This window comes from Colossoma macropomum, unplaced genomic scaffold (assembly GCF_904425465.1).
Source record: "Colossoma macropomum unplaced genomic scaffold, Colossoma_macropomum, whole genome shotgun sequence".
In the NCBI taxonomy this organism is placed as follows: domain Eukaryota; kingdom Metazoa; phylum Chordata; class Actinopteri; order Characiformes; family Serrasalmidae; genus Colossoma; species Colossoma macropomum.
This window is the reverse complement of record NW_023494793.1, coordinates 26003952-26023381: the sequence shown is the minus strand read 5'-3', so window position 1 is coordinate 26023381 and position 19430 is coordinate 26003952. Positions and strand designations below refer to the sequence as shown.

The 19430-nt window shown below is 40.4% G+C and overlaps 1 protein-coding gene across 1 annotated transcript; it reads right to left on the bottom strand.

The window, feature by feature from the left end:
• Nucleotides 1-380: 380 nt before the first annotated feature.
• trh (thyrotropin-releasing hormone) lies at nt 381-4113 on the bottom strand. The gene is made up of 3 exons (XM_036578953.1): nt 3983-4113; nt 3645-3852; nt 381-1701 (listed from the first exon to the last, which is right to left on the bottom strand). The coding sequence occupies exons 2-3, from the start codon at nt 3832-3834 to the stop codon at nt 1106-1108; spliced, it is 786 nt and encodes a 261-aa protein (XP_036434846.1). The 5' UTR covers nt 3835-3852; nt 3983-4113; the 3' UTR covers nt 381-1105.
• Between the last annotated feature and the right edge of the window lie 15317 nt (nt 4114-19430).

Below are 19430 nucleotides of genomic sequence, written 5' to 3'. Positions count from 1 at the left end.
ACAGTAACACACACACACACACACACACACACATATATATATATACACACACATACATATATGTATACCCCTAACCTCAGTTACCAAAACGAAATACTTTTGCCCTTTTTTTGAGATTTAAGTAATGAAGCATGTAGGTTCTGTAACACGTATTTACTTTGTCAGGACTGTTTCAGGTAGGTTTGTGTATTATACCTGATTTTCTTTGTTTATTTCTGCAGAGTCAAACCAGGTCGTTCAGGTCAGCTTGGTCATTTTTGTTGTGAAAATGCACGAAAACAAACGAACACACACACACACACACACACACACACACACACGCACACACACACACACACACACACGCCGCTCGTTCCTGGTCTTTGACGCGCTTGTAGTCATTCTCATCGAAAGCATTTTATTATACATAATTGTAATTTACATTTATGCTGTATAGCATAGAAACAGAAATAATTTACAGATCGACAAGTTCTCCAACTCATGCACGTACATACTGTAGAAAAATAATTCGCGCGACCCGTTTTGCAAGGAATATCCACTCGAATTGTACAGAACTAACACAAAGAGCTTGACTGTGGAAAGCAGAAACCGGTGCATTCTGTGTGCTGAGCACATGAGACATAAGCCTAGTTTAGTTCAGTTAAGTTCAGTTTAGTTTAGTAAGAGCTGCGCAGATCTGAGAACTGCAACCACATCTCGTGAAGATAAGACGCAGTAACTAAAGAGACGTTTCGCTAAACCAGTACTGTAAACTTGTAGCTGTTATGAGCAGAGAATGAGCTGCAGTGTGAGAGCGCAACAGGGACACACATGCGTAAAAGCGCTACGTGCGTAATTACGCACGTACTGTTCCAAGTAACCAAACACTCTGCGACTTAAATCTAGCCAACCAAACAGGTCCGCTGATTTGTTGTACATAATTCAAACACATTCTTATGCGTGTTAATCCAAATTATAATCTAGGCATCTATCCTAATGCAGCAGAAGAACGGGCGCTTCTCCAAACTACGGCATATCTCATGTGGCTCAGGATAATATGGACCTAAAAATAAAAACGTTGTTGGGTTGTTTATCTTTACGCTTAGAATTCTCACCACCTAATTCTCTACTCCAGCTCTGGTAGATCTTCCTCCACGGCCAGCCTCTTTCCTGGATGTTGCCTCTTCTCCTCCGCGCGGCTTTTGCTCACATTGTCGAGCAGCTCGAGCAGCAGGCTGGCTCTGCTGCAGCTGGGGGAAGCCAGGAGGTCGCACGGCCCGCCGGCGGCCGCGTCCGAAGCCGCGGACGCGTCCCAGAAGCGCTTGCCCGGATGCTGCCGCTTGTCCATCTCCAACAACTCTCCAGCGCCCGGGTCGCCCGCGTCCGCCTCGCGCCGGCCGGGATGCTGCCGCTTGCTGTACATCATGAGCCGCTTGCCCGGGTGCTGGCGCTTGGCCAGCTCGCTCAAAAAGACACTGGGGGCGCCGGGGGTCTCCTGCATCTGCTCCAGCATCCAGCGCTTGCCCGGATGCTGCCTTCTCTGCAGCTCGATCAAGTCCGCCTCGTCCTCGCGCTTGCCGGGATGCTGCCTCTTCTGGAGCTCGGGGTAATCTTCGTCGTCCCCGTCGTCCTCTTCATCCTCTTCCTCGCGCTTGCCTGGGTGCTGGCGCTTGCCCGGATGCTGCCTTTTCTCCAGCCATTCTGGCTGAGGTGCCATCATCTCTGGTGGACAAAAAGCGTAACAAACACCATCAGTTTAATCGTGTAAAATGCCAACACTTCACTAACTCTTTCTTTAGTAAGGACAGTGGTTCTATTTAGAACTGTGAACGGTCAAAGAACCAGTAATGGTTCTCTGCATGGTGGAATGGCTCCTTATAGATGTATGGCCTTATATAGAATCTTTTTGAAAATGGTTCTAGCATCAAAAAGAGTTCTGCTATGATTACAAGACTGACATCGTCACAATAGGAGAACCCTTTTTGGTGCTATATAGAACCATCATCATACAGGTTCTATACAGAACCATATACAACACACTCTCTGTCAATCTGAAGAACCATTTCTTTATATAAGAACCGGTTCTTTATATAATTCATGGTTCTAAACAGAACCGTTGTTTTTACTAAACCCTTGAAGAACTTTCTTTTGCCACGTAGATCAGTGATGAAGCTCTGTAGACTGTGTAGAAGTCTGTCTAGACATCACTCTGGATTTTTCTCTGCATTAATGGTGAAGATACATCAAAACTTTACACTATCATCGTACATTACACTGTTAGAAATAAAGGTTCTGTGCAGGTACATTCTTTATTCTTCAAGGTACAAACGATGTAAATGTACCCTCTAAGGTACAACAATGGTCCAGTTGTGCACCTTAAATAGGTTTTTCCCAGGTGAAAAGTACATATTTGTACCTTTTCATAACCTAATGTTTTAAAACAGAACAATAAAATAAAAAGCCTGGAGACAAGACGGGGTGTGTGGAGTTTTCTCTTTCCAAAAAAGTAAACAAAACTTCCAAACTTTGTTAGGATTACATTTAAACTCACATTCTTACCAAGAAATCACAAGCTTCCTTTGTTGACAACTAAAACTAAGCAAAAAGGTCATCTTTTTGTATCTCCATATCCTGTTTGGAAGTTTGGAATTTACTACTTGAATGGAAATATGTAAATTGGGTCCATGGTACAAATCTGAGTCATGATACTGTACAGCAAACCTGCTGGATTTATTCTATATTGCTAAATGGAAACCAATTAACCTCTATAACAGTTTTTCATAATGCCTAAAGCTGTGTATCCTTGCTTGAAGCTTCTTAATTATAGTGTTTATTGGTGACCAAATGCAGCATTTTTATGCCTTTGCATGTGGAAACTGCATTTCTTACATACTTAAAAAGATGGTTCAAGGGTTCTTTACTAAAGGCAATGGTTCCATTTAGAACCATAGCACCGTCCATGCTTAAGTGAGCCTTTGCATGGTGAAATGGTTCTTCAGATTGGTGGAAAATATGTTGTATATGGTTCTATATAGACGTTTTTGAAAACAGTTCCATATAGCACTAAAATGGGTTCTGCTATTGTTACAAAGATAAACCTTTTAACAATAGAAAGATGCTTTTTGGTGCTATAATAGAAGCATTTTCAAAAAGGTTCTATACAGAACCCTATACAGCTCATTCTCTATCAATCAGAAGAACCATTTAAGCATGAAATAGTTCTATAAAAACTCCTGATTATAGTTACTCATATGTTTTTAATGCTCCCTTTTTTCTGGTACAAATTGGCGTCACAATATATCATGCAGCCAAACAGCAGAGCAGAGTTCAACTGAATCAAACGGATCTTTTTAGTTATTTATTAAGCAAATCTCAATAGTAAAATAGTCTTTTATGATTGGCTTTCAAACGTCCACTTAAATCGTGACGATTCCCTATTTTAAGATCTTACTTAGATTCATGATGTCTACAGCCAAAACCACAATGCTGTATTTACTGCTGCACAGTGCAACTGAGTTAACTTTAATGTGCATAAAGCTGCACAAAGCTTGGAGGTCCTTGAAACGTCTGCTTAGTTTGAGACTTGCAAGGATCCTCTTCTACTTTAAGGTTTTGCCTCAGCATCCAATATATAAGTACGTTTAAAAAACGTTAGAAAGCCCCACCGTCTGCGTTCTCCTCTTCTTCCATTTTCTTGAGGATGGAGCGCATGAGTAGACTGTGCGCGCGCTGCAGGACCTCCTCCACGTTCGGGCGCTCTCCAGGCTCCTCCTCAGCCGGTATGTTCTGGCACTGGATCCCGCTCAGGCTGCACAGCGCTAGAGAGGAGAGGAGGATAAGGCTGGCCGCCCTCATGTCCACTGCAGCTGGGCCCTGGTACCGAATAAGACAAAAACAAAGTTATAAAGCTTGAGGAGCATCATCCCGAAGAGGTTCAGCGCCGGAGGTTCTGTGTGAGCTCACTGAAAAAAAAAACAGTACATAGGCAGTTAAGCATCCTTACCTCTGTTATAGGACGTTGACTCAGCCTTTGGTGTTAAAGCCCCGTTGAACGGCGGTCTAATAGTATCAGTGACCAGATGAACGTTGTTCCGCTCCGGTCCTGACCGCTGCTGACCCGTTAAGGCCGAGACTCGTGGTGTGCTCCTTTAAAGTTTGAACTTATATAGCCGCTCCCGCCCCCGTCGGACCGGCCGCTCGAGCGTCATTTCAGTGGAGGCTTCGTCTCGTTGATGTCATTGATTCATCATCTGGAAGTCGTGTGCACTGCAGGTTTTGACCTGAGGAGGGGGTTGTGGCTCCCCGTAGGCCCAGACGTCATGTGTGGCTCTTGATTTTTCCACCTGTATTCCGTCACGCCACGCCCCCCCGCACTGGGACTGGCTCGTAGTTTGCACTCATACGTAGTCCGTTATTTATCCACTTGTATTACGTCACGCCACGCCCCGCGCACTGGCTCGTAGTTTACACTCATTCGCAGTCCGTTATTTATCCACCATTTATTGCTACAAGCCCCGCCCCCTGCGCTGGGTTTGGCTGCTAGTTTACAAGGATTTCATCTTGCCATTATATTCCTCACCGATATTGCAACAGACCACGCCCACCTGCGCTGGGATTGGCTGGTAGTTCATAGTCACAAGTAGACGACTTTGCCGGGATTGGCCAGTAATTAATACAAGCAGTAAGATTTAGTTTTCTCACCCAAACTCCAGCAAACCACACCCCATGTTCCAGGATTGGATTGGTAGTTACTACAAGCAGTAGACTTTATTCCCCTCACCCCAAATCCAATAAACCACGCCCCCGGGCTAGGATTGGCTGGTAGTTAAGAGAAGCAGTAGGCTTTATTTTCCTCACCCCAATTCCAGCAAACCATTTCTCTTGGGCTGTAATTGGCTAATAGTTTCCCATTTCCTGGACCAGGACTAGTTCAGACACAAGCATTCCGTCAATCATAGCTCCAGCTGAGCTACTGGTCAATCAAAGCTTACTAGCCAAGCTTATCAAACCTGTCATATCAAACCTTAAAATATTTGGCTAAAATTCTATCAAAGTTCTTAAGACTAGTAGTAGTCAATCAAAGCAGCCGCTGAGAAATTACTGTCCAGTAAAGGCTCTGCCAATCCTAGCGCAGAGGACGGAATACGGGCGGGAAAACAAACGATGCGTGTGTGCTGGACACTCTCCAACGGATTACAGCGAAGGGACTCATTCATAAAACTGATAGCTCCTGCAGACAGTCAGGTATATACTTTACAGGCGAGAGTTGAATTATGAGCTTACAGTTCGGTGTGTCACGGATTGATTTGAGACAATTGTTCAAGACTGGATGCCTGAGATGCCTGAGATGCCTGAGATGTCTGAGATGTCTGAGATGTAACTTTTCAAAGTTGATTTCTCTCTTTGTGTCCTCAACATGTAGCAGGCTAGGACAGGCCGAAATATTAATTACTTAAGAACGCGAAGTGCCCACGGTGTGATCATGACCGGAAGAGTTTCACTTTGGGGACTTTAACGTGAACGGACACTCCATTTACTTCGTATAAGACGTATGTCTACGTTTTCCGCGTCAGGCCACACCGGGGGATCCTCGATTATGCGGTGTTCAAATATGGTCTATTAAAGGCGCCATCAAATTATCTGGATGTCCGCTCGCAGTCCGGTGGGCACTCTCCACTATGACTGGGCCGAAATCCCCCCGAGAATGACAAGCAGCCGAAACTTATTCCGAAAAGCAAATAATACTCCGCTCATTTCCCCTCAAATCCCAAATGAGTTGATTATGCGCGCTCAGCCACTCCAAAATCCCGCAAACTCCGCGTACAGTGCTCCGCCGCTGATTGGAGAGCGGCGGTGAGGGAATGAGCGCCTAATGGACTAAATCATTCCTCTAAATGCGCCGTCACGAGCAATGTTTCAAACTGTCAGTAACCATCACACGGCCGCTTGAAAGACAGAAGGAAATAAAGAAGTAACTAAAAACGGATATACAGAAAAGCTGTTCTGTAAAACACTGCAGTGTATTAATTAGCGTGAAGCGGTCTGAGCTGAAGATATAGATTTTTAGTTTGTAAGGATGTTCAAAGGCACCCTATGAGTACTTTTCCAGTACGAGTACTGTATAGATAGATAGATATATAGACAGACAGACAGACAGACAGGCAGACAGACAGACAGACAGATAGATAGACTGACTGACAGCTAGACAGATGGATAGATAGACAGATAGATAGATAGACAGACAGACAGGCAGACAGACAGACAGACATAGACAGACAAATAGATAGACAGACAGACAGACAGCCTCAATTGCCTTCTTAGGTCAAATCTCCTTGTCTAGTAATGTGTGTGTGTGTGTGTGTGTGTGTATGGGTCTGTGTGTGTGTGTGTGTATGTGAGTGGGGGGGGGGCGTGTAGTATTCTGTCACTGTCCAGAAAAACTATCTACCAAATATTTTACAGGAGAAGACAGAACGTTCTTGATTTGGAATGTAAGATGATGTGAAGCAATATTATCAATTTTGGAGCATTTCTGTTTGTCAATTCATCATGACATTTTCTCACAATGTAAAGGACAGCAGCTCAGCTCAAATTATGTGGACAGATGATATGCATAAAAATGATATGCATATATTTTTTGGATCTATCTGTCTATCTATCTGTCTGTCTGTCTATCCGTCAGTCTATCTATCTATCTATCTATCTATCTATCTATCTATCTATCTATCTATCTATCTATCTATCTGCCTGTCTATCTATCTGGCTGTCTATGGTGTATATTTTTTCAAGATTGTAACAACATCAAATTACAAATGCTGTCCAAGAAATAAACATCCAAATCATCATTTTTAAAGTCTTTCTACGTCATTTGAGCTCAGCTGCTGTCCTTTACATTGTGAGAAACTTTTATGATGAATTGACCAATAGAAATGCTCCAAAACTAATAATACCGCTTCACATCATTAAAGACTAATAACACTGTTATCTTCTCCTGTAAAGTTACAATATTTGGTAGATCATTTTTTTCCGGACAGTGACAAAATGCTCCATGCACACACACACACACACACACATTTATAGTGGTTAGTACAATTAGTAGACAAGAAGATTTGACCTAGGAGCCCATGCTGTCAGCCAGTGTCTCCCGAAACAGTAATTACAGCTTTAGCATGAACATACACACACACACAAAAACACACACACACACAAACACACACACACACACACACACACACACACACACACACACACACACACACACACCAATTAATTATGTATCCGAGACTTCACAGCAGAAAGAACCAGCTCACACTGCCAGCTGGGTTTAGATGTGTGGTGGTCTGTAATGAGCAGCTTGTTTTGTTCTTTGTCGATATATTTGTTTTGTCTGACCAAGAGCAAGCAGCTTGTATCATAATAGATGCTTTCTTTTCCCGTCTTCCTCCTCATCAGTTCTGTGAGTCGTGTGTGTGTGAGAGACAGAGAGAGAGTTCAGTCTGCAGGAAAAAAACACTGTTTAATGGAGAGATAAAAATAAGCATTTCGTCTTTCCTTACAAAATGGCCTGGCAGTAATAGCTGTTATATTGTTGATTTGATTATGTTTATGATCCCATTAATTTTAATATATACTTCTTCATTATTCCACAAATACTACAGTGTTTTTCAACCTAATCTTTAACCGTCATATCTGTAGCATAGGGTCATTTTTCATTGACAATAATTCAGAGGTTTTTACTTAGAAAAGAACAGAAAGCCCATCGACTCATAACACTTATAATAAAAGGCAATGGGCAGATGCTGAAGCAATTTACTGATTGCTTACATTAGTCTTTGCTTTATCTCACAGATCTGTCTTGTGTTTGACTCGAATGCTTGGGGGAACCCTTCATCTTACTAGCTGATGGAAAGCTAACTAATAGCAACGACTACCACAAGCTGTCTAAATTATGTTTGAATGCTCGTTTGGGGTTGAAATAAGTTCTGATTTAAATTTCACTTTCTACCTATTTAGGTAGTATTTCTTTTCCCTTTTCTTTCATGTGATTGGCTTATAATCATAAACATCACACTTTCAAGTGCCCACACATGAAGATCAATCACAGTCTGAGTATCTAAACCAGGAGTAACAGACAAAGTTGTTAACTGCTGTCGTAAAACAAGTTAACCTCTTACATGGCCACGGCCCATTTGCAGGCCCAAAGTTTTATTACACACTTCTATAACTTATGAATAGCTCAGCAAGTTTGCACTGAAGTCCCTGTAGTTACTGAATAATAACCCTGGGATTTTAAGAGGTTAACAGCTGTGTTTGTTAAGTTTTGCAATGTTGAAACTTTCAGCAAGCCTTAGAAAGCAGGTCTGAGTTGAACCTGCTTTTTTAAACAGACCCCTAATTGACTCCTTCTTGTTGTCAGGAAGCCAAAACAAATAGCATAACATTAACACCATGAAAGCACATCTTTACGTTTTTCCTTTCCATCGTCTTTTTCCCATTATTCGGCTCCAGATGCATGGGTTCCTTTGTGAAATATGATAAACCAGTTGCTGTTTCCTCCTCACTCAAGCATCTTTGACAACATAATAGTGTGGTAACAACCCAGAAATTGTTAGAGTGCCCACTGGTGGATGCGGGGCCCTAAGCAGCTGCTTATTTTGCTTATTAGGTAGAGCTGGCTCTGACTAAACTCATTAGTTTAACCAGAAATGTAATTTGTTTATTATAATTCTGCTATATGTCCAAGTTCCCAGAAAAGAATAAGTTTGCCTATTGAGTCTTGTTTCCTTTTGCTTTTAGGCGAGTTTGTTACACATTTGCTAATTAGGGCACTAGATCTGCATTTCAGAAAACCTGTGTTGGGACAATGTCTCATCTGAAAAATTCTGTATGAATAATCTGAACTGGATTGAATTTAGACTGCACACATTATTCACTGGTTGAGCCTTTACACTCCAAACCCCTCATTGTGATATCATTGATTCATATTTGCTGAGTCCCTAAAGACACTTGACTCAGTGCTAAATCTATTGTGTTCTATTGAAAAACGTAAGAGCATTGAAAAGGACAACAGGCATGTTCAAAATCTGTAACCAAGAAAAGATTTTAAAAAGTTAAGTAAGTAAAAAGTTGAGTATTCACTTGATAAACACATCTCACCACAACACAAGAGTTTTGCTCTATGCTTTTGAATCTATCCTTCCGGGCTGTGCATAAATAAAAGTGGGAAAAATCAGGAAGTGAATGGAATGAGAAGGTAGCCTCAAATGAAGCGTTAGTTCTACATGTATATTCTATCTAAAAAGAATGGCAACCTCCCAGAGATTGAATGACTACATTTGCATTCATGCTGTGATCTCACTGTAACAACCCCCTGTGAGAACAACTTCTCACTCTGACCCCCCATTGAAGCATTCATGTGTGACTCTACCTTTTAGCCAAGATAAGCCCTCAAAGAGATTTTCCTCTACTTACTTTTCTATGTTTTGGCCTCCTGCAGTGTAAACGAGTGATGTTGGGAACAACTCTGTAAAGCTGGTGCTGACGGAGTAGAGGCTGTTTCTGATGGAGTCTTGGAAAGTGTACTTGAAATTTCTACTTGAACAAGAACAGACTATGCTACTGTAATAAGACGCAAATTCACTTGAGTGCAAGTAACAAAGGAGTACTTAAGTTGTTTACTGGAAAAACACTCAGGTAGTCACTTTACATTAATATTTGTCTTACAATGCTTAAGGTTTCACTAGGCTAATCAGCTAACAGCTAAACTGCCCCTAGCTTACTTTGAATGTACATTAGCTAAATTAGTTAGCTAAGAGGCTTTCAGAATAGAACACATAACCCACAGCTTCAATATTGCAGCAACCTGCTACTGGCTCATACTGCCTCAGAGAAGCTTGGGAGGCGTGGCCATATGGGCGGCCGTGCACGGAGGCTCATGGTAGACATGCACCCTCCTAAAATGAACTATTTATTGTTGTTTATATTGTTGTTTTCCTTTAGTTTAAATTGTGTATATGTGTTATTCGTGTTATTTTGTGTTGGTGTGTGGGTTAGGTGATGTGTTTTGTGTTAGGGGTTGGTCTAACATGAGGGTGAAGCCTGTGACTAGTCATGAACTCCCCCCCGTGTGTACGTGCTTCTGTATATCCCTTTCTGCCTATTTACTGAAGAGCACTTCTCATGGTGGAATCACGGTCTCCCCTGTCTTACTCTAAGCCAACGCCACAATATTAATAAAGACCTGTTATACTTGTTTTAACTTGACAATAAAAAAAACAATAGTAAAAGAACACAGTAGCTATTACTGTCATTACTGTTGTAACTTCAAATGTGTTTCAAATGTTTTATTATGTTCTTAATGTTAGTTCAGCACAGACTCAGCTTAGTATTACTACTGACCCCCTGATAAGGTGATTTAGGCTCAAAATACCCATTCTATACATTTTAATGCCTGTAGCATTTTCTGATGGTGTGATTTTAGGTTATCGAAATATCCTATCTGCAGCTTTATGCACAAAACTGCCTATAAATATACGCTTTTTGATAAGGTAGCATAATTTGTCAAAACACCTGCACTCCACTACAAAGTGGAGCGTTTTGTTGACAATTTTTAGTTGGGCTTATTGAGTGAAAACTCCACAGGAATGTAGTTTGTAGATGATTCTAGAAGAGACAAAAAATGTCCCCTGCTTGTTTGTGTGACATTTATTTATTTACCGTTGAATTTTTAGTTTCTGTGTGAGAAAAGTCGCGGGACTGTATTTTTGTACATGATTCAAAAATTGAAAGGGTTCTTAGCCATTCAAGCTGATGACATCACGTCCTGTTTACGAATGTTTCATGGCTAATATGAATGAATGCGTGCCTCGCATATGTGTGCTTAGCCTAGATGAGAGCAGGTGTAAAGCCAAATTCTAGACCATTTCTAGGCTGGTAACTGTTTTTAACAAACTCGTTCTTTGCTTCTCATAGCGCTGCTGCACACTGCACCAGTTAGACATTCAAACTGCAGAAAAAAGTCTCTAACTGGTTAGCTTAAACAGCTCACCTCACTAACTTATAACTTGTGTATCAACAGTATGTGATTAGCCATATTCATAGCCATATTTCCTTACATTTTAAGTGTTAAACCAAAGTGGATAGTAAATGTTTCATTTATTTAGAGGCAGAAATACCTTTTTTCATTGTCTTCTCTGTGTTTGGTAGCCATCTTCTATGATCGTGTCCTAGTTTTTAACCTACTACAAGCTGCAGAGCTAGCAATGTAGCAAGTGTTTACAGCAGAAGCACACTGCAGAACTAAAGTCCCCTCACGTCCCCTGAGCAGAGAAATGTGAAAAGCTGTGGTGGGTTTCAGGGGGATGTTAAGATGGAAAAAATGGTCATTGTTCAAAAAGGTTGAAAAACACTATTTTACTGTGCATTGTCCTCACAAACAAGCCCATGTTGTCTGTTTTATTAACCTTTTTTAACTGAAGCTGATAATCATCCATGAGTGTGAATTTAAGCCATTGCTTACGTTTGATCAGTATGCAAGTTTCACTGTTGAACTACTGCTCTTTTAACGATTTTGGTAGCATTAATTGGCAAGTTGTTAATAGCAGGTACATTCGCAGCAGTCATGCTCAGCAAACCTAGGCTGTTTAGCAACCATCGTTGTATGCATTTTCACATTAACATGTACCGCTAAGACTGGTCTTAGCTAGTCTCAACTATGGTCGGTGCAACATGTGTCAAGTCCTCTCTAAAAACCAGTCTTAGCTTTGACCGACTTAGTAAAGGCTGCCTTCGTTATGACTTGTTGGTGCGAGAAGCCAATTTTAAAGGGGAAAAAGGGCTTTAGATTAACCAGCCAACTAATGGCTTCTTTAGGTTAGAAGTTGAGCTGTGAAAAGTGGAGATTTTAGTTATGGTCATTAAAATTTAAAATAGGTTAATACTGGAAAACAAAAACCTCAACTAAAAGTAAAATTACAATTATTTAATTGGACTCAAAGAAAGTAGATTTACAAGGAAACATGTGACAAGTATACTCTGGGACAAAAATAATGGGCCAAGCAAAATGAATGAAATATTGTATGTTTAATTTAGCCATGAACAGAAAGTTAGCCATGAGTAACAACAAACAAATAAGAATTAAAGACAACGCAACCTTGGTTAATATGTAAACTTACAGACAGCCTTTTACATGTGGATGATTCAGTGTTGTTCTATTCAGTTTTAATGGCCTCCCACAGTTGGGTAGCAATGGAAATTTTTTGTCTAGTTAATTGAGGTTAATGTGAGACCAGATGTTCTCAATTGGGTTTATTTCTGGACTTTGACCAGGCCAAAACATCAGATTAATGGACCTTCTCTCCAGCCATCTCTTGTGTGCAGGAGAATTATCTTGCTATAAAATTACTTCTGATCAGTCATCTTCTGGAAATGCATGATTCTCTGTGGCATAGATACAGTACAGCCAGGAGGAAAAGATATCATGTTTTGGCCCAATTTAAAGCCACACTAACCACACATTAACCAGACAAAAGTTTCCCATTGCTGGCCAAATGTGGGAGGACACAACATTGACATGCCCATGTGTTCCTACTTAAAAATGGAAGTTCTTACAAAAATATTTTTTCATAGTAAATTTGGACCGTTTATATTGGTCCATTTATCAGGAACTATTCATAAAATGCAATGGGCCGCTGGTGTTTTCAAATTATGGAAGAAAACAAAAAGGGTGGAAAATTGTTTTGTCCCAACTGTGACGTTAAGTGTCACTGAAATCAGACATGGCATGGGCCCGGGATGGATGTTACACTAGGTGAAGACAGGCAAATGCCAAGGCCCCCAGGAACCAAGCACCCCACAAACATTTGAGCTATGCAGTGATATTAAATAACCTACAAAAAAAATTTAAAACATCCTAAAATGGCTGTTCCAAACTAGATCACAATGCAGTCTGCCATGTTGCTGTTACTACGCAACTGCATGAAGGCAGATAGGTATGACCAAGCCTCAAAATCATTAAATCCGACACTGCATGAGCCCACATATCTAACCCAACACCCCAGGTGCCACCTATACCATCCACACACTGCCTGGTGTATCACTGGAGGCCCTTGTTATCCATCAATTGAATTTCTAGGTCTGTTTGAATTACTAAGATGCTATCCACTGCGGGCCTGTAGAAGTTGCAGAGGGGCTGTCGTGGCAGGTTGACTCTCCTCAGCCTCCTGAGGAGGCTTATTTTTTCCAAATGCAAGTAATAAGTCACAATGATAATAGTTAAGTAGTGAGTCATTTTATGGTTTTTTTGGCAGCTAAAAAATGCAAGGTACATTGTCCTGTAAGCTACATGACCACTTCAAGCTGTTTTATTTTTTTAACTAAGCCGGCTGTGCAGAAAGATTGGCGCCCAGGTGACAGAAAACGCAATATGAAAACTGCATACAAAGTGCATCTCTCCATGAAAACAAATCTTAATATGTTTCTGTGGAACAGATATCGCGTTGATAACAGATAATCAATTCTAATCTCCCTCGTTATTGCCTACCACTCTGCTGCCTCTCATTTTGTTTCCTCTGAGCTCTCCTCATCCTCCCCCTCACGTTTTTCACTTTATTTGTGGACATTTTCTCATCTATCAATCTCTATATCCCTCATCTTGATGTTCCTTTTCCTTTCAGTCATTGGAGGTTGAAGCAGACTCAAAGAAGAAAGTGAATGAGTGAAACCGAGGTTGAGTTAAAGTGAGCTCTTTGTTGTTGTTTTTGTTGTTTATTGCTGCTGATTTGGGCGTAGGCACTATTTTACCAGTTCGCTTGACTGTTGTGGCATGACAGCCCGGTTTCCTTGGTTACGCAGCTATGAGCTCTTTAGAGGACCTCAAACCTTAAGAGCATTTGACATATTATTACTATTTTTCATTTGTTTACTTTTGGTCACATCTGTGGGTCCTGTCAAGGGCGGAAGCAGGGGAAAACTGCTCCCCATCCACTTTCTGGCGCTGCTTCTTCTTTATGGACTTTCACATTTTTCTAGCTGAGACCACTAGTTTCCTGGAGAACACATTTAGATCCCATGAAGAAACCATTAAAAGCAATTAGAATCAGCCACTGGTCACCTGTTAAACCATTCAAATGATGTACATTGTGATATCAGCCCATTAAAAAAGCCAAACACATTACAAAACTATCAGGGACCAACAGAAACACTTAATGGTTTCTATGTTTTTTTCAGCAGTGGTGGGCCTTATTTACCAATCTCTTACCAAGTTTAAATTTAAACCTAAATTAGTTCTTGAGAAAGGTCCTAAGAAAAAGTCCACCACAGATTCATGACGTGTTCTTAAAGCTCAGAATTGTCCGCACCTTTGTGCGTGAGCGTGTGTAGATTCTGTTCTTACCTAAGAAGCATTTGCAAATGTTTTTGTGAATAAAAAATATTTGCGAGTATCAGAATCTTCGTAAAAACTGCAGAAGTAGGTTCCCAGAAGACACTTCTTCTTAAGAACGGTTGGTGAATGAGGCTTAATGTTTTGGAGAGAGATGCTTTTTACTTTCTGGAGCGTCTTTATGGACAGCTTAGGACTCAAGGTCAGCTAAAAGGTCAGTTAAAACTGGCAGGTGGACCATGTGAACCAAGAGTTTGCTTCTCCACCTATTCGCACATATTGTCAATACCTGAAGGTGTGAAGGTCTGGGTTCTCTCTCTGGGAAGAATATGGACAGTTTTTTCCAGTTGCCTTATTTCTTTCAAGTGAGAATTCCATAAGGTTTTGCAAAATTTCTGCATAATTTAATGGGAAAGAAGTAAACAAAGTCTTTTGGGATTTATGAGTACAGTACAATACAGTATTATGATAATGATATTATAGCAAAGCAGCTGTGCATAAACCACTCATTACAAAGATAAATGCACATTTGGGAGGTCATTGCAAACACCATGAGCACTTGTCTACAGTGATGTAGAAAAAAGTGATCTAGTCAGGTGAGTCATCCTTCACCACATTCTCGAGTTCTCACAAGTGGACGAGTGCATGTGTGGCACATACCAAGGGAATGATACCGGATTGAATGCTTGACCCCTGCAGTGAAGGGGTTCAGTGGATATATTACTAAGTGGAAGGGCGTTCTGCTGGCATGATTTTGAGTGCACTTGTCAGAGGGAAGGGTCACTACAAATTAAAACAATTATTCTGACTGGTCGCCTTTATGCTATGAAATCTCTATCCTGATGGGAGTGAGACCTTTCAGGATGACAATCCACAGTGCACAATGGTTCATGTTTCAAGGAGATTCAAGAGAGGGTCCTGTGATTTTCAGCTGCAGCGTCATAAGATCCACCCATTTGGTTTGTCCTCAATGTGAGTCAGCTCCCAACATTCCCCTGAATAGCATTGTTTGCAATTGACACATCACTACCTCCTAACTTTCAAACTTTTTCACACCAACACGTCTGTGCTTCCTCCTAGGTCTTAATAAGTTCTGGGATGTCATGCCCTTATCTGGGAGTGCGATTCAGCATCTGACTCCTCTGGCCTGATGATCATTAGTACCACCAGGTCATCAGCAGGTGAAAAATCAGCAGAATCCCCCCTTATGTCTTCCTCTGCAGTTCCCTGTAATGAATGGTATGATGAGTATGAGGTGGTGGATCAAGACTGCACTAAAACTTGTAGGATTTTGTAGGTTTTTCCTTCAATATGTATTGATGTCATGGTGTCCCATGTACAGTACGGTGAACGTCTTTAACACTCTGTACTGTGTTATTAAAACCCCCCTTTATTGCTTATCATGAATTTCTGTCTCGTGCAAGAGTCTCTACTACAGTGATGTATAATAATAACAATTAGAGGGCAGGTTTGTATTTGGAGAACAGGATAAGACTAAATATACACTCATCAAGCTGACAGTAATGATAAGTCTCAAACTCTCACACCCTCCTTCCTCGAGTGGAGATCATGAAGCTTTTTTTTTTGCTTGGTCACGATCCTAGATGAAATTAGCAAGCCGAAAATGAGGTTACAGACCGACATTTTGACTAAATCGGTTCACATCACTGTAATGTACTCACTACTTTAAACTTCATCACATGGAGTTATGAAATAATTTATGTTTTAAGAAAGAGACAACCAGAAATTCCTCCTAATAGTGATGGGCATGCTATCTCTTTTCAGTGAGTCAGATGAATTAGCTCAGGTCATAAATGAGAGCTGACACTTTTGGCTCCCACATGGCTCTTCATTCAGTAACACTGACATCTATCTTTTAATCAACTAATTGACTGCATTATGTTTGTTATTTTAAACAAATCGTATATGTTAGATGTTGATAAGTTTCACTGGATGAATGTCGAGAGGCAAGGCAATCACAAGACAAGCCTACATGCAAAATGCAGGCAAATTGATCAATGAGTCATCAACGAACAAAGGCAGGAATTACAAGAAAACTGCCATGAACAAAACCAGAACTGAGAAAACATAAGCAGCAAGTTTGTGGATAATGAGGGGGAGCTGGAATGATCCAAGTAGATTCAGGAGGGGTGGCTATGATTTTCAGCTACACCATTGTAAGATTGACTCATTTGGTTTGTCAAAACTAAAAAAAACAAAGTGAGTCCGCTCCCAACATTCATCTAAAAGTATCGGCTCAATTATAAATAACACATCACTACCTGCTAACTTTTTTCCCTCAACACATCCTTTCGTCCTCTTAGTACCCCCTAGGCTCTATGATATCATGCCCTCTTCTGGGAGTGCCAGTCAGTGGAATCCCCCTTTCAGCAGTCTTCCTCTGCAGTTCACTGGAATAAAATATGATGGTCAAAGGCAAAGCCACAGGTGGGGCTGCTGGGGCACTGGCCCCAGTGAAAATCTGAGTGACCCCTTAAGTGTCTCCTGTCATTCACTACCTCCAATCTCCTTATTGGTTTAATGAAGAAAAAACTCTTCTCAGCATTCATTTCATCATCTGCACCTGCTCAGAATTGCTCCAGTTTAAGTGAGTAGATTTAAAAGAGTCACAGTTATTAAAGTCATATTAAAAGCACACATGCAGTTTATTTTGCCTTACAAAACAGGATTAACAAAGTCTGGTCTGACAAAGTCCTCTATTTTTTTGCACTTAACAAGCTAGTTAGCCATAAACTCACTGATCACACACTTTTAGCAAAAAGGGTTATTTAGGCTTGTACAATAGTGGAACCCATTTTGGTGCTATATACAACCTTTTTCAAAAAATGTTTTCTGTAAAACCATCTACAACACATTCTCCATCAATCTGAAGAGCCCTTTCATGATGCAAAAAACCCTTAAATCACATGAAGGGTTCTTTGAGTGTTCATGGTTCTATATAGAACCATTTTCTTTACTTTACCCTTGAAGAACCATCTTTTTAAAGAGTGTACACAATAAAAAAGCACAAGTATGCCAGATAATGATGTACTTGTAACTATAGTGTGCTGCACATTGATTTGAAGAAAAAAATGTAGACAGCTGGCATGGTTGGCAGCAGTGGTATCAGAACTTCCAATGAGAAGAATTGTCTTCTGGGTTTGTCTGACACTAGAGGGCGCTTCCTGAGTGAGTCCAAAATGTAAGGGTTGCTATGGAGCTTCTGTGCGCAATCGTAATTTGTACACGTTTCATAATTTCTTTAATAGAAAAAAGCACTCATTTTCACAGAACAGCATAAAATATTTAAACTGCTGTTATATTTCTGTGCTTTTGAACTCCAGTAATAGGACTTTCTGACAGTGTCTTATGTCAGTGAGCATGAACCGCTTCACTCAACCACTCGGCTCACCAGCCAGTCAGCACTCAGTATCAGTACTGCCAGTATTCTGCAATTAAAACCTATTTGCTGTAAAACAAAACAAACAAACAAAAAAAGCCCCCAGAAAACATACAGGCATGTTTTCTTAGATTTTGAACATAATGCATCCTTCTACTTTCCAAAATTAAAGGAAGTACCCACATATGGATAGAAATATGTTTCATCTTTCACTTTTGGCCATTTTTACCTCATTCACTGAGGACCGACTCAGGGGCTCCCTCTAGCATTATGCTGTATGATATAATGAGAGAAATAGGAAGTGGCCAGGCTCCACTTAATCTGCCTAGATGGTTCTTAAAAAGGATCTTTAGTACAGGGAATAGTTCTATAAAGAACCACGAGTTCTATATAGAACCATTTCATGCTTAAATTGTTCTTTGCATGGTGAAACTTTTATTCAGAGTGATGGAGAATGTGTTGTATATGGTTCTATATAGAACCTTTCTGAGAATTGTTGTATATAGCACCAAAGGGATCTTCTATTGTTACAAGCTTGACGTTGTCACAATAGAAGAACCCTTTTTGGTGCTATGAACCATTTTCAAAAAGGTTCTATATAGAACCATATACAGCACATTGTGGAGAACAATTTCACCATGCAAAGAACTATTTAAGCATGAATAGGTTCTATATAGAACCATTCCCTATACTAAAGAACCCTTCAAGAACCATCTTTTTAAGGGTGAAGTTAAAGAATCTCCGAATAATGTGAAGGTTCTATACTAATTAACATTTTCCTTGATCCATAACCCAAGAACAATTAAGGGATTTTTATTTTCAAGACTGTACAGATGCCACTCTTACACTTTAGCCTCTTCTTAGGCATTATTCATTAGGTTCATGGCAAAGATCAGGTACTTTATATGATAATTTTCTAGTTTTTCTCATTTTCTGAGGTAAGACAGTTACACATTTAAATTAAGACTGATGTATAAATGGATTAGACTTGCATTAGTGATGTTTTATTTACTAGATTAATGCAGTTATACATTGTAAAGGTAAATTAAACATTGCTATGTTGCTGGCAACTAGCAACTTGCTTCTTGACATAACTGTATGGTCTTGTATACCAATTATATCCTGTGATATCAGGCAAGAACTCATAGCACTGAGGTTAGGTGGGAAAACTGGTGCTAAAATATGCAACAAAAAACAGTTTTGACATATGTTTGCATCACTCTTGTATTATTGAGGAATGAGCTAAAGTAACAGTTTACTTCACAATTAGTCTACCATCAACCCAAACTCTAGACACTGACTGAACACCCTAACCCTGAAGAAATTTTCATTAATTTCTTGTATTTTATTATTATATAAAGTTTATTAATTTATAAGGGAGTATACAAATAAAGGCAAGATCTTTATATTAAAGTCAAGTTTGTCTGTCTGGATTAAGAACGTTAAGTTTAGCGTAAGATGGATTTAACATGGGTATAGTATTGGTGAACTACAGGTGGCAAGGCCATTCCAGGCAAAAGTCAGCCTATGATAAATCTTCTCAAGCAGCCACTTGCTTGAAGTGATGTTGTTCACTACAGGGGGCCTCCTCACGTAGCTGCATTCGAGTGGGTCTCCACATGCAGCTCCGTTTGAGCCTGTGCTCAATGAACCTGTTACTTCCTTTCCTAT